The sequence below is a fragment of the Hoplias malabaricus genome, chromosome 5, assembly GCF_029633855.1.
Source record: "Hoplias malabaricus isolate fHopMal1 chromosome 5, fHopMal1.hap1, whole genome shotgun sequence".
In the NCBI taxonomy this organism is placed as follows: Eukaryota; Metazoa; Chordata; class Actinopteri; order Characiformes; family Erythrinidae; genus Hoplias; species Hoplias malabaricus.
The window spans coordinates 43,108,770-43,124,599 of record NC_089804.1 but is presented as its reverse complement, the minus strand read 5'-3'; the positions used below and the strand labels follow the sequence as shown (position 1 = coordinate 43,124,599).

Genomic DNA, 15,830 nt, shown 5'->3' with positions numbered 1-15,830 from the left:
GCCAATCAGGTAAACCCCAACAATCCAACAATAAACACAGCCCCTAACAGCCACTTGTGCTGATACCACTGTTCAAATAACTATCTTAATCAGTTTCTTCATATTATACATATAACCTGTACTAGTTAGAACACAAAATAAAATTGCCTAACACACCTTTAATGTAATCTACCAGATGTTAATATGTGGAAACAAAATGTGCATTGTGTAATCATTATGGCACATTTTGTGTTTTTTGTGATATATTACATTCAAGAAAAAAAATACAATAAAACAATATTTTCACTCAAAATCCAATAAATATGGTTATACACACGTATGAATGCGAGTTGTTGATATTTCTGTTCAATATTCTGTGTTCTCACCTTATTTTCTAACACTGATAAATTAATAACATAATACATAATGCCCTTTTTGGGTGGAAATTGAATAAAGGAATAGTTGGTCTTTGACTTTTGCGCTATAATGCACTTTTTAATTTCTTTAATTTGGTCGCTTTTGTTTTGAAGTGTCGAGTCGATTTGTGAACTCGATTCCTGCACTGCTGATCTACGGATTTGAGAATCGATTCTAGGTGAACTGATTCTTCGTAATCGACTCTCCCTTCTACGTCTCAGCGCCACACCACGTCAATGGAAGTAGGCGGCTAACCGCGCAGAGACGCTACACAGAGGCCTCTCTGAGGGACCGATTTAAGATCGAAAACAATGTAATCCTTCAGTGTTTCCAAGGTGAGATACATTTTATTAATATTTTTTCGGCAGTGGTAACGTCCTTACAAATTTACAGTTAAATCGTCTCAGCTGTAGCATGATTGTGCTATCGTTATTTGAAGCTACAACTAAGCTTTTTCCCGCATTTTTTCGTTCCACCTTAAATGGTGCAATTCGAACGAGCTGCTGACGAATTACAAGCCTCGTGCGCCAGGATGGACGCGCTGGAACGTTTTAAGGTGGAGCCGACATTTCGGTAGAATCCTAGCACTACGTAATGTGGAAGTTAAAATTCAAATAAGCACCAGAGCCCTTTAATAATTTATCTGTAGGGAGTTTTGTGGTCTCCTGATTTATCCGTTCCATCTTAAATTACGTGGTAGTTCACAATCATTTAAGCGAGGTGCTTGTGAGCCCTAATTGAGCTGCTGGAACGTTTAGAGTAAGTAATTCTCTGGAGCGCGCAGCATTTAAGGTGGAACTTAAAATTAAAAGAACCTGAGGTGGACTATCAGGAACTATTAGCATAGCTAAGGAAAACACCCACAGCTAATCCGCAAATATGTAAAACATCTACAAGCGTTAACGTGGAGAGTATAAGACCTTATATTCCATTGGAATATGTAGCTGTGGTAAACTTAACCAGATTAGAGTCTACGACTCAGAATGTAGCTGCCCAGCGGTGCTAACTAGCCAGTCAAGACTTGAGCAGCCAGCGCTAACTCACTATTTAGGGGCTCAGCTTCACCTCAGCTGCTGGTATGTAATGTATTCTCAGTAATTTGGTGATACTTGTGCAACGGCGTGCTCGCTATCTACGTTTTTATATTTGAGGATGAAATGTTGCTGTTGTCCAGTAAATCTTTCAGAATTATTTCAATATAAAAATAACGTTTCAGGGATGTCAAACCCTTAATTAGCTTTATTTAGTATTTTATTATCTATTAAAAGAACATGTCTATTAGCTTGAACATTCCATAAGAAATATAACGTACGGCACAGCGATGATGTAGGGAGCCAACTTTAATCTCTTGCGAACTCTTTACTGGGTTATAAACCTTACAGACTCATATCTAATAAAGAAAGAATGAGTTATATATACTAGGTCCCACTGTAGATATAAACAAAGTACCTATAAAGGCGTGAGATGTGTGTGTGTGTGTGTGTGTGTTTTACGTAGGTGCCTCCTAAAGCTCTTAAATGAGAAGTAGGTCAGTGGGCTGCCTCACTGAGTGCTGATGACATTAGAATGTGGGTGTTTGGCATGACAGCAAGCTGAGATAGCGCTTAATTCCTTCTGATTCCTTTTCATGGGCTCGAGGGGCTGGTTTCCTTAGTAACGTTAGTGGGAGCGTTGCTCAAAATGTTAATCTGCACAGCACTGAATGTTAGTGACTGGAAGGAGAGCAGCTATGTCCCCTCACTTTGACCCAAATCGAAGGTCACAAAGTTGACTTGCTAGACATACCCAAAAAGTTAGAGCTTTAAAGGTATAACATTCTATTTTTTTCTTTTCTAGTTAGTCAGATATGACCTCCCTGTCTTCATCCTTGCACCAGGGGTCAAACTCAACATGCAGAGCCCTGCCTGGAGAGGGGAGTCAGGTTTGTGAATTGATGCTTTTAATTTGTTTTTTTTTTTTCCCCTTTCTCCTCTCAGATAAAAACTAAAAATCTTAAACGTTATATTTCTAATGCAGGTCCAGCCCAAGGCTCCCCTCCTGCAGATTCTTCGTGTAGCGGGAGCACAGGAGGAGGTTTTCACTCTGAAGGAGGTTAGTACACTCAACTGCTGCCAAAGTCTTCACACTAGAATCAAATTAGAGTTGAAGAATTCATTTTTAACAATTGATAAAATAGAGTGGGCTCAATGACATACCTTCAATTTGTTTTAGTTTTTTTTATCTTTTTTCTTGGTGTCCTCCCACCTACTGACACTTTCCTAATAATTATTCATTCATTCATTCATTGTCTGTAACCCTTATTCAGTTCAGGGTCGCGGTGGGTCCAGAGCCTACCCGGAATCATTGGGCGCAAGGCGGGAATACACCCTGGAGGGGGCACCAGTCCTTCACAGGGCAACACACGCTCACACATTCACTCACACCTACAGACACTTTTGAGTCGCCAATCCACCTACCAACATGTGTTTTTGGACTGTGGGAGGAAACCGGAGCACCAGGAGGAAACCCACCCAGACACGGGGAGAACACACCAACTCCTCACAGACAGTCACCCGGAGCGGGAATCGAACCCACAACCTCCAGGTCCCTGGAGCTGTGTGACTGCGACACTACCTGCTGCACCACCGTGCCGCCCTAATATTTATTCTTTCCTTAAAATTAATTGTATTACTGCGCCTTTAAGCCTGATGTATGCAAACAAGCGTCTATTCTGATTGGGTGTCCTGAATTGCACTATTCAGAAGCTGTCCAAACTTAAACAGCTATCACTTTGTCATGAACGGACTGTGCTCGGCTGCTGTGCACTGGTGGATGTTTGAGAATGAGTTGCTTTTACTGTTTTATATGTAATGCAAAGCAGTCTGTTTTACTTCTAAAAAAAAAAAAAAAAAGTGAGAAAGGTCATGTGATACGTGCTCTTAATGATTGGAAGGTTTTAATGTGACTGTACTTAATAGTATTTCATCAGGTGTCCCGTTGGTTTCCACAGGTCATGCACTACCTCGGCCAGTACATCATGGTGAAGGAATTATACGATAAACAAAGACAGCATATAGTCCATTGTCAGGATGACCCTCTTGGAGAGCTGCTGGAGGTGGAGAGCTTTTCTGTTAAAAATCCAAGGTAAGTATTATCCGTTATAAGTTATTTGAAAATAATATTCATTAATATAATTCAAGAGTTTATCAGTAATATGATGTCTTCTGAACTGTCATCTCACCTTAACTACTGTCTGTTTCACAGCCCGGTCTATGAGATGCTGAAGAGGAATTTGTTTATTTTAAATTGCTCAGGTAAGTGGATGGCACCTGCATGAGAATGATTCTATGTGTCTGAGTATTGATTTGCATACACAGTTTGTGATTTTCTTGTACATCCTTCAGTTTGAACTCTGAGTCTGTATTGTGCCCAGCCCTCTGAGTCAAAACATTCTTGTTTTTTGTTCTTTGTGCTGATTTTCTCTCCAATAGGGACTAGCATTCCTGTTTGAGAGGTTTTTTTTTGTGTGTGTGTGTTTGGGGTATATGTTCTGCGCTTCACCATACGTTTTTGTTGTCGGCGATTATGATAAATTATATTTTGGATCATTTAAAAAAATAAAAAACAATGTTTATAAATTTTATACTTTTTTTTTTTTCCTCTCACCCCAAGGCTGGGTGTCATCAGACTTGTCATTTTGGCTGCGGTGTCAATATGTAATAATCGAGTTACTTTCAAAGTTCAGCAGATACATTATGCACTTATATTGTTAACCTGTAGATGGCTGGTGAAAAGTTTGCACCCTAAAATTAGCAAGAAAGTGAATTTCAGACAATTTGAAGTAGGAAGGTGAGTTCTAATGTTTGCGTACTTTCAGTGCTAAATAAAATCACAAATATAGAACTTTGTGTTTGAATGTCACATTCTGTCATCACCTGATCTATATACAGTGGAACCTCTACTTACGAACTTGATCCGTTCCGTGACCCGGTTCGTAAGTGGAAAAGTTCGTTTCTCGAGTCAATTTTCCCCATTTAAAATAATGGAAACACACTACAACACTCACATTAGTAAAAAAAAAATACATGTAGCGTCACTAAAAATAAAAGAGAAATACAGTGGAAACAGTAATAAAAAATGAAATAATAAAGTTGTAAGTGGTTACACATCGCTACCTTGAAGACGTGACGGCTGGCTGGAGGAGTAACACAGGCACTGGCTGTATGACGGGAGGTGGCGGAGGGGGGATAACGGAGAGTAGGCGGTGAATGTGGGGAGACAAAGCGTAGATACGGCTTAACTTAGCACAAATTTCGATGTCTGCTATTTACACTAATGCTAAATTGCTAAAGCTACAATGTGCTAATCTTAAAAGCTCACTCCAGTCTGGGCGCTGGGAGACTCGCCTATTGGGGTCAGTGGCCATTTCCAGCCGACGGCTCGGAGGAGGCTCGGGTTCGTTTCTAGAGTCATGGTTCGTTGGTGGAGGCAAAAAATATTCAAATGCCCGGTTCGTATCTTGGAAAGTTCGTTAGTAGAGGTTCCACTGTATGTTCATTAAAATCTATTAAGTTATTTAAGTATATACATATTTAAATGTTTATAAAAACCAAACTTGTTTCCAGAAATAATTTGTATTTGGGTTCTTTGCTTAAAGTGTAATCTGATTAGACACAGCATCAGTTATTATCCAAGTAGGATCTTCAGTCTTATTGCTCCTTAACCCTTGAGTGCATTGGTGATGTTCTTTTTCAAACTAAATGTTCCATCGTTTCCACATGCAGTGTAAAAAACTAAATCATCAAAAACGAACATAAAGCTACGGTGTGTGTCTCATCTAAGCTGATAACACTTGATTTGACAGGTGAAATACTGTCATTTTACAGTATCCACTCTTCTGCCATTTCAATGTTTTTTACTTTTTACTACCCCACAGATTTGGCTAATGGCATGAAGTTAATCTCAAATCTATGAATGAATGGTGTGTGCTTGGTTAATAAAGGACAGGTTTTTTGTTTTTCCTTTTTGTTTGTTATTATGTCTCATTTGAAATGCAGATGCAGCAAAGAATCTTTCAGTCAGCAAGGATTGTAATGAGTCTCCATGTGAAGATCCTGGTCAGGTAAAGCGACAGCATGGTGCACAGGAGAAATGCTGCTCAACGGCCCCTTTCATGGCAAAGAACGGTCTTAACAAACACTGCAGAAATGATGATTAATAATAATAATACCTTGGTTGTCTATTGAACTCCTAGGCTGACAGAAGTGTCAATAGATTCAGAGACAAACGTTGAGAGGTGTATTTGGAAGGAGATGGGAAGGGACAATTTAACTTGTAGCAGAAATTAATTGAAAGTATTTTAATCTGAAGCTCTACTTACAATGATGTTGACACTTGTATCAGTCTAATTATTATTATTTTTTTAAAATAATTATTAATAAGCTGATCATTTTCCAAATGTTTTCCTGATTAAATAAACACTAAAAATGATCCTCATCATTTGCCCAGTAAAGGCTTTATCCAAATGAAAGATCATTTTGCTGAAAAGCATTTTTAAAAGTTCTAAATCCTTTCAGTTTTAGACTATTTCATGTTCTGCTGTTTTTGGTGTATTTTAGTTTGGTAGCTAGTCAGGCTATGTGAAGTTTGCCATGAGAGGGGGTGGGAGAACAGCTGCCTCCATCAGACGTGTTTGTACAGAGTGGCACCGTCTCTGTACATCCCCATAGCCATTTTGCCTGGTGGTCTTTGGGAGATTAAGAGCCACCAGCGTGAGTTCGGCTAATGGGGAAACAGAGTACCTGTCTCTGTTTGTCACTCAGAGTTTCCTTCTCTGCCCGGTCGCTTGTACTGGCAGGACAGCAGCTCTATTTCCACTAATTGGCCGACTTTACCCCCCCCCCCCCCATCCCACACCCCTCCATCCATTCTCACTCCTTAGCAATATTCCATGCCCAGGGGTATGCTCAGGAATGCTGTGGTGTAGTTAAGAATCTGGTTTGGGTGATGAAAGAAAGTCCAGTGTCAAGAGTCTGGGGTTTTTGTTTTGTTTGTTTTTTTTTTCCCCCATTGATGCTTGTAGTGGCTACACCTTTTGGGAGTGTATGGATAGTGCAGGCTGTTTGAATGTTAGAACACTTAGGGGAAAAACAGCTGACATTTGCATGGTATGCACTTCATTTGAAAGGTGTGGCCACTTTTTGAATTGCATATAGTGCAATTTAATGCAGTGCATTGATTGTAATATTAACAATTTTAACATCTTTTGAGTGCTGCTAGGTAATCAGGTTCATGTGTGTGTGCTTTAAATTACTGCCTCCTGACAGTAGCTGCAGTATTCTACAGCTGTAGGGTATTTTTAATCTTCTGAGGGTTGTTTGGGCATTTTTAAAACCCAGAGCATAAATCCCTTTCTCCCTTTTCCCTTTCCCTTATTGTGTGTGGCTTTCTGCAGCCACAAAAAGAGCCTCTGTAGTGGAGGAGCTGCTGTTGTGCCTGTTACCACAATAATGCTGTAGGTATTGATTCAGCCTCTCCTTCGCTGTGTAGGTGTCTAGCAGGATGTTTAGCTCTGGCCAAGACTTCGGTGCTGCCAGTGCCAGTGCCTGCACCTCTCAGAACTCTTCACAGCGCAGACCACGCGATGTGGATGATGGTATGTACACCCACACACCGGCATATTTGTCCTTGGTTGGTAACCCTAATCATGTCCTCTTGTGGTGTTTTTGGCGGGAGCAGGCGGGTGCGGGACAAACTGCAGTAGGGGTGGGATTATAAACCTCTACCTGCAGGACACCACTGCCTTAAATCAGGGTACACACTGTCCACCTCATGAGGAGCTTACAAGTTAGTTCATGAGCTGACTGGCAGCTTAACTTTAACTTGTGTTAACTTGTGTGCACAGTTAAAATCTAAATAGTTAAAAGCTGAAGCTGAAGCAGGATGGCATCCCCTTTTCTCACTAGTTGCCCCCCTCCTCTACCACTCGATCCAAAGCCTTTTCATCCATAACCACACCAGGAATGAAAGCCAAGTGGGCACTGAGAGTTGGGATTTGAAGTGACTAGGTGGTACTTGAGACAAGTATTCAGCCAATAAAAAAAATTAAAAACATTTTCTGATAACATGGTGCACATTAAATGTATTTGTTTGATTTGTCAATGTTTAAAAATATTCTTATGTAAATTAATCACAAAGTGTGTTGAATGTGTGTACAGACTCTTTAGACGGCCTGCCAAGATCAGCCTGCAAACGGCCAAAGCTAGATGTGAGCCTTGACGAGTGGGACCTGTCCGGCCTACCCTGGTGGTTTCTGGGTAATCTGCGCAGCAACTACACACGCAGGAGCAATGGCTCAACAGACATTCACACGAATCAAGTAAGAGAACATATTCAAGTAAGGTTTGTAGTAGCTATTCTGCAAATAATATTTCTGTTTAATTATTTCTCATTGTGGTACGAACCGTTTGTAATAAGTTAAGACTTGTTAAGACGTATTTGTAGTAGAACTGTGAAAGCACAGTGACTTGTTCCACACAACTAGACTGAGGAAGCAGTTATCTCCTGGGCAGGAGGAAGACACCGCCATCGTTTCGGACACCACCGATGATCTGTGGTTTCTGAACGAGGCAGAGAGCGAACAGGTGAGCGTAGAGATGAAGGAGGAGGCGCTGGAGCAAGGTAGTGACACAGAGTCCCCTCAGGAAGAAGAGGAGCAAGGAAAAGACAGCAAGGAGGACAAGGAGGTGTGAAGCCTGTCATTTCAACTTTTTTTTGGCCACTATTTTAAAATAAAATAAATTTATTCGTCTGTGGAATGACATAGGGGTAGGTGATATTCACAAAATATAATCTGAATTTCATTTTTTGTGCTACAAGGAAAAGAAAGTTAAATTCAGACTGAATTCAAGGAAAACCAGTTCTTAATGATATAAGGATTTCAAATAAAATACAAGTAAAATAAATTGCAACTGAAATCATTGGGTTAAAGCGCACATTTTGTTCATATTTAATGAATGTCACACTGTTTTCAAAGGGTTGGCAAAAACCTGATTACCTTTAGCTGTGGTAAATAAATGAATAAGCAAATACACAAATATTCAATATTTATTCAATTTTTGGGAAACCTTGCTTTTAAAGGTGAAATGCCATGTCGTTTTGCCCCTTAAAGATACAGCAAACAGCAGAATTCCTGTCACATGGTGTGCGTAATGCTTCAAATAACATTTGACCTAGTATTTATGATATGGTCAAGTTAACATACTGTTGATTCATTCAAAAATACTCCACTAGGATGACTTGCATATTTTTAATATTTGCAGTGTTCTCAGATGCAGGAGGAGATAGATGATGACTCTCAGTGTTTAAGTGATGATACAGACAGTGAGATCTCTACACAGGTAAGCATGGAGATATTTGGATGCATTTAATGTTAAAAATACACATACATTGTGCTTTTTATAAATGTTTTCTTTCCATTGTGTTCTTTCTCTCTCTCTCTCTCTCTCTCTCTCAAGCAGCACTCAGCTTACGATAAAACATTTAATGTTGGACTGTATTGATTTTGGACATGAGAGGCAACAGATCCTAACCGCAAAGTCCATAGCACAATTATTCAACAATATGAAAGCATCTACACTCCTAAAATTCCTGTCAGTAACAAAACCTAAGCAACACGTGACAAACTTAAATAGATGGCCACATCAACATATCTAAAATAAAACTTAGTAAAACAATTACGTCTTACTACCTGTGTGAATGTGGCCCTATGGGCAGATATGGTGTTAATTACATATTAACTAATTAACTCTCTCTCTCTCTCTCTCTCTCTCCCTCTCTCTTCTCTCTTTCTCACACACCGAGTGATGTTTACATAAATCTCAAATGACTCTCGGGGCTTCAGGGAATGTGTGCAATTGAATAAAATGATGTTGAATACATGATACAACCCATATATCACTCATAATACACACGTGACCATGTTATTACAACCATGAAGTGTAACTTTGATGGTACGCTAGCCGTTATAACCACAGCCACCGACAGAAGACCACTTATTACCAGAATTGATGTCCAACGCTAAGAAGTGAGCTAATCCGGCTAAAGTTAGCAGATGCTCTCAAAACCCTGATTCTAACATGGTCCTCAAAAAAGTTTGGGTTCCGCCGACACAAAATGTAACGTTTCATCCGCACAGCATCCAGAGAAAAACATTTATTACCAGAATCAATGTCTAACGCAGGAAAAGAGTGAGCTAATCTGGCTAAAGTTAGCAGCAGCTGCAAACCCAGTGACACTCAAAAACTGATTATAACATTTGTCGACATAACTTATCTTTAACTAACATCTGTCTCTCAGTCTCTCTCTCTCTCTGTCTGTCTGTGTCTCAGTCTGTCTCTCTCTCTCTCTCTGTCTCTCAGTCTCTCTCTCAAAAAAAAAATTAAATGATCTAGTAGGTGGAATGTATCTCTTGAATTGGTCTCAGTGAAGGAAGGACAGTACTGATTAAGATTTAATGTCTCAGTGTAATTTGATATTCAAATTTGTTAAGGTTTATTTGCAAAACATTTAAATAAATAGATAATAAACCGACGCTTGCAAGTCACTGGCTCCTCGCTGCCTTCTACAGATTAGATTTAAGACAGGACATGGATATTAGCTGAGGATATCTGACACTGATTGGAAGCTATTTGACACAAAACAAATCCTAATATTTTTATTTTATAAATATTTTTAAATTATTTATTTATTATTAAAAAAATTGAAAATCTGAACCCCTAAAACTTGTTGAGCTGTGCCTACCGTAGCTCATCTTAGTGTATGTTTATGACGTCCTCGTAGCTCTTTAGGTTTTGGCTGAAAATGCATTGCTGTGCCTTCACACTGGAAGTGACATGAACAACAACATTCCCTGAATCATTTATGTTGTATGACAGGGTGATTTATGCTAGACTGAACATCATAGCTGTTTACTCTAATAAGCATTTAAGGTCAATGGAGTATAAACTGGAAGAACAAATGCTGAGAAGTTCTTGAGTATTCTTGTTCTTTTTAACTTGGTGTTCTTATTTAAACACCAATACTTTCTTTTAGTGTAACATTAGTGATGAAATATAAAGAACCCTGACTGAGCGTTTCTTCTGTTGGTGTTTATTTCTTTAAAAATATAGTTTGCATGACTATTGCAGTACTTTCAGACTTGATGCTCTACTGCTCTTGAGTGAAAACATGCACCAGCAACAACCCTCCAAAAACAGAGGGTGCTCTTTTACAGCTTGTTTGCATGCACCTTTAGATTTTGTGTAACCACCCTTTACAAAAGACACCAAACTATTTAGAGATGACTTTATACTACCACCTGGCTGACTGTCACACTATGACTTTGTTGTGCTTTGTAGTAAAATGTGTTTTCTGTCACTAGCACAGGCCCATTTCTGCAACACAGTTGCACACTGATCATTCTTGTGTTAATAAACTAGTCTTCTATTCTCTGTTTAGGACGCATGGCAGTGCAGCGAGTGCCGCAAATTCAATTCTCCTCTGCAGCGCTACTGCATGCGCTGCTGGGCTCTGCGCAGGGATTGGTACAAAGACTGTCCCCGCCTGGTCCATTCCATCTCTGTCCCAGACATCCCCGCCTGCAGCTCCCACTCCCAGGGCCTCGAAGACGAAGACGACGATGACGGCATCGATGTTCCCGACTGCATGAGGACCGTGTCCGACCCAGTCATTCTTCCCTCGCACCAGACCATGCGCAATGTTCCCGCCGCCTCTTCCTCCAAGGGGAAGACCCCTTGTCGGCTGATGGAGAACTCCCAGGAGAGCTCGGAAGGGGAGAGCCAGGACATGTTGGACACCGAAACAAACAGTCACCAAGAGGCCATGCTGGAGCCGTGCAAGCTCTGCCGCGTCCGGCCCCGCAACGGCAACATAATCCACGGCCGCACTGCCCACCTCATCACCTGCTTCCCCTGCGCACGCAAGCTGCACAAGTTCCATGCGCCCTGCCCAGGATGTGGCCAGATCATCCAGAAAGTCATCAAGACTTTCATAGTGTGATGGAAGCATTGAGCTGAGTGTAGTTTGAAGAAAAACAAACACGTGCTCTTGCTAAAGGTGTCTAAAGCTCTTTTACTGTAAATATCAAAGGAGGTATGAAAACCTGAGCCAAAAAAGCATGGGTAATGCAGTGTATTGAAATATGTAAAGATTAATTATACTTAAAGTATACATACAGTTGTATGCAAAGGTTGGTCCCTGTACAGAGAACGCATTGCAGCACGTTTTGAGGCACAGTTTATTTGTTTGCTGAACATGGCGCATTGGGAGAAATTGAAGTATTGTGGCCTGTGCTAATGTTATGGAGTGTTTTATTCATGTATTTTTATTACCTGTTAAAGAGTATGTAAACAAACAAAAGTGTGCACTACAATTATCAGGAAAACAATATTTCAGTTGATCACTTTATTGAAGATATTCTCATTTTTCAAAACATTAGAAAAGGGGGTTTCAAAACCTTTGCATACAACTATAACAACTGTAAACTTTCAGCTTTTGTGTTGTGTGAAATGTAGCCTCTCGCTGATATTGTTGCTCTTATCTTTACAAGCACAGCATGCTTAATGAAGAGATGCACATTTCCAAGCTGCTTCAGTCAAGTGAAGGTGATGGAAAGCCACAAATGACTTGGTACTAGGCATTATTTCGTACTGAATTTGTCTAAAAACACCACAAAACGAACAAAAGAGGTTAACTAATTTATAACATTAGCTTCGGTGGTCGTATTGGAACGGCCTGAACCACTTCAACACTCTGGTTATTTGTTTATGTTGACATTTGATTTTTTTATTTAGTGTTTGGAAACTCTTTTCTTGATTTTATTGGCCGTATTTATCATTAACTTACTCAATACCATACTGAACATAATCATTTTTCTGCTAGTTATTTCACTCCAGGACGTTAAAACCTCGTTAACTGGTTTAAACCAAATGAAAGATTTACTAACTTCCTTATCCCTGTCTATCATTTTAAGCAGGAATCCAGCCTCTTTACAGTCCATCTCTTGGTATCTTTGGTACAGCCGCAAGTGCTGTAAAAATGTGCAAGTCATTTTTACAAAGAGAAACTGCCGATTATTTTTTTATTTATTCACTACAAACAGATAATAATAGAATACAAAAAAGTAAATCTCACAGGGGATATTGGGAACCTGTACTCATTTAGACCAGCTCTTAGATCATGATCATGCTTCTGTTGCCACGTTTTACTTTTACTTTATCAACCTTAGCAATGAGGAGTTATTATTTTTAGTTTCGAAACAACACAAGTTCACTAGCAAAGACGGCTTACATCAGTGGGGTTTAATAATTCACTTGGTGTCGATGTTAGACTGGTATTTGTTTTATTTATTTATTTATTAACATAGTTCAGGGGTGTTCTTTTGTTCGAGGGCTAGAGTGACTAGTTCGGCTCGTCGGTTGAGAGACTGAAACATTCACGGTGGGATACTGATAATTATATGGAGTGCCCTCCATGGTCCTCGTTTGTTTAGTGAATGACTGGTGTCTTCTGAGTTCCAGAAGGTACCCCTTTGTACAGTTTAATCTCCTATAGTCTTTGAATGTCTGTGGTCTTTAAAAAGCCGGTGGATTTATAAACGTCATCGTCTGCAGAATGTGCTGAAATGTGCTGTGAGGCGTGTGCTGCAGACCTTGTGATGTTTCTGCACTTTCAGATGGAACAGGCTAAAAGCTTTTGAGCTGTGGGTGACGTCTCCTCGCTGCTCTAGAGCTTGGTTCCTGAACAGTTTTCTTTCTTTTTTCTTCATCGCCCTCCTCTTAAGTTTCAGTCCTGACTGGGCCTGAGCACCACTGAGGCGTGAACCTAGAGCACAGGATCCATCAGACCCTATTTGGGACAGCCCTGCCTTTTTCCTTTACTCTAGTTTTGTGCCTTTTTCCTTACGATCTGCACAACTCTGTGGACTCTCCAGTGATTGGGAGGATTCTACATGCTTTGAAAATATAGCTTTTTCTAGTACCACTTTACAATAAGACTATCTTTATAAACTGTTCGTAAATACCTCGACGTGTGCGTAATAAGTCTTAACTTTAACTGACAAGTCTTATTTATAAATACAAATGTATAAATTAAAAGGGCAACACTCTGATTAAGAATTGGGTGAAACTGACATTAACACTGACTGTAGTCTGAGTTTTAATGGTACAGACGAAAGTGGGCTGAGTATTTGGTCAACTATGGTTCACTGTTGCACTCTTTTATATATTAACAGCTTATTAATGTTATAAAACTGTTTATGACCACATTTATAACATAACAATTCCTCATAGATTTAAAGATAGTCTTATTCCAAAGTGGTGCTCTTTCCCCCAACAGTTTTTACCACTTGATGCCCGTAATATAATGTTTTTTTGTGTGTTTTGTTTTTTGAAAAAGAAAAAAAATGATGATAATTTGAAGGTGTGTCCAGTGCTGCTGTTTTGTGGAAGAACAAAATGATAACCATTTTTGCGCCTGCAGTTTGTTTATTCAAGATTAACCCAGTGACCCAATACAAACCTTTCTGTTCTTGTGTTATTTATCTCTGATCCTGGTGAGACGTGTGCAGCTAACTGTTTTGTTTCCAACTACAGCACTCTGTTATATTTACCTTCTTCATTTTCAGCTTATGGAAAACTGCCTAATGTGTGTGTTCTGCCTCTTGACAACTTCATTTGTTTGCTCAGGGCCAGTGCCATCGATGTCAGAAGCATAGTAATGTATTGTAGAAGCACTAACTGCAAGCATGTTCCTTGCCACCAGGGGGAGTCCGACGATTATCCTTTTCTACATACTGCATAGAGACTGTTCTACTGCTCTTCACCTCACTGTTGACGTGGAAATGTTTGGAGAACTGTTATTCCAAGTAAAGGATATGTGTAGTGTGTGTGTGTGTGTATTGGGGATGAGAAGCTATATTAGCTGTGGTGTGTATCCATCCCCAGAGTTCTGTTTGAGTTGTGGAATAGCGCGAAGCCTTGTAAAGGTGCGCACTGTATTTTACCTTTATTACGCCTCATGGGATACAACCTGAGAGATGTGCTAAAGTCACTGCCATAATTATTGAAGTTTGTGTTTGTATTTTGTTTGTTTTCCTCAGACATGGACTCTGCTTCAGATCATGTTTCCTGCTTTTGAGGAGCATTTGTTTTTAGTTAAATAAATAATGCAAAATAATATAAAAAAATTCAGCCTTTGTTTTGGTTCACGGTGCAGTCTTTAAAGGGTCCGTTGTTTTGTCACAAAAAGAGCCATAGTTCAATAGAAACATAAACCATAATCGTTTTACAACGTCTTTATTGATCACGTGAACCACATGCTGGAAAACTAAAGAGTGAAAAGATATTAACGAAGTCCAAAACAGTGATTTTGACGATTGAGTTCAGAGTTGGAATGGAGTCAATGAACTAAACTAAACACAAATGATTTTAATTAAATGTTCAGAAAAGGCACCCCCCCCCCCCCAACTAGAGCTGGACAATAATTCATTATCGATATCTATCACAATATAAAATATTTCATGATTTACCGCTCCTCTCACTGACGGTCGTTACAGGCCACTGCCCTCAATTTTAAAGATGATTAAAAATATCCATCTTGATTAAAGCCAAGAGGTTTATGTTTGATGTTGGTTCCTGGCAGATTTTCTGTGGCTTTTAAGTTGTTTATATTGATATCGGAATATTCTCGTATCGACTGAAATTTAGAAATATATCGTGATCACCGTTTCTCATCAAGCTTTTTGAGGACAATTCAGAAGTTTAAGGTAAATGCACTACTCCCAATCAAACCAGCGCTGTGCCATTTTTCCTCTAAATAAAATGTATTCGGTTCTCCCTGTGTCCACATGGGTGTCCTCCAAGTGCTCCAGTTTCCTCCCACGGTCCAAAAACACACGTTGGTACTTGGATTGTCAGGTCGAAGTGTCCGTAAGTGTGTGTGTGTCTCGCTGTGAAGAACTGGCACCCCTCCTGCCGTACACCGAGTGATTCCAGGTAAGCTCTGGACCCACCACCACCCTGAACTGTATAAATGCTTACAGACAATCAATCAATGAATGATACTATTTTTCAGCTGCTGCTTTTGTCTCTCAGTTCCCAAAGTCCTGTAGTAAGACAGAAATATGACCGTTACTAGGGCAACAGCCAATTAGAGAGAAGAAAGGTGGAGTAAATGATTAATGTGTGGAGGACAGTGGAGATGGACGGGCCACTTTCAGAACACACACTGGTACGCTCTCAGAGAAAGGGTAGCATAGATGTGCGTGTTAGTCATTAAAGGTACAAACAGTGGCTTTAAATTCCAGTTGGATGCATGAGTATAAACGCTCGAACAAGTCATGATCAAATTAGCTATCGTTGCATCAAATGAGAATCAAAATCTGTTTCCAAACCTTT

The 15,830-nt window shown here is 39.8% G+C and overlaps 1 protein-coding gene across 5 annotated transcripts; it reads left to right on the top strand.

Moving 5' to 3' along the window:
• Window positions 1-627: 627 nt before the first annotated feature.
• On the top strand, window positions 628-14,623 carry mdm4 (MDM4 regulator of p53). Of its 5 annotated transcripts, none has more exons than XM_066670232.1 (11): window positions 628-731; window positions 2,233-2,317; window positions 2,413-2,487; window positions 3,386-3,519; window positions 3,640-3,689; window positions 5,433-5,497; window positions 6,925-7,030; window positions 7,593-7,753; window positions 7,947-8,120; window positions 8,706-8,774; window positions 10,873-14,623. In XM_066670232.1, exons 2-11 carry the CDS (start codon window positions 2,243-2,245, stop codon window positions 11,431-11,433), a joined length of 1,470 nt encoding a protein of 489 aa, XP_066526329.1. In that variant the 5' UTR covers window positions 628-731; window positions 2,233-2,242; the 3' UTR covers window positions 11,434-14,623. The 5 variants fall into 5 exon arrangements, with proteins under 5 accessions (XP_066526329.1, XP_066526328.1, XP_066526327.1 ...); XM_066670231.1 differs by having other exon boundaries at window positions 8,697-8,774; XM_066670230.1 differs by having other exon boundaries at window positions 7,932-8,120.
• Window positions 14,624-15,830: the final 1,207 nt, after the last annotated feature.

Bases quoted from the DNA above. Each gene is read 5' to 3' on its own strand.
- mdm4 (XM_066670228.1), top strand. From the start codon at position 2,243: ATGACCTCCCTGTCTTCATCCTTGCACCAGGGGTCAAACTCAACATGC. The intron at 7,031-7,592 runs GTATGTACACCC...ATGTGTGTACAG, and splicing joins ACCACGCGATGTGGATGATG to ACTCTTTAGACGGCCTGCCA. The intron at 7,754-7,931 runs GTAAGAGAACAT...CTGAGGAAGCAG, and splicing joins CAGACATTCACACGAATCAA to TTATCTCCTGGGCAGGAGGA.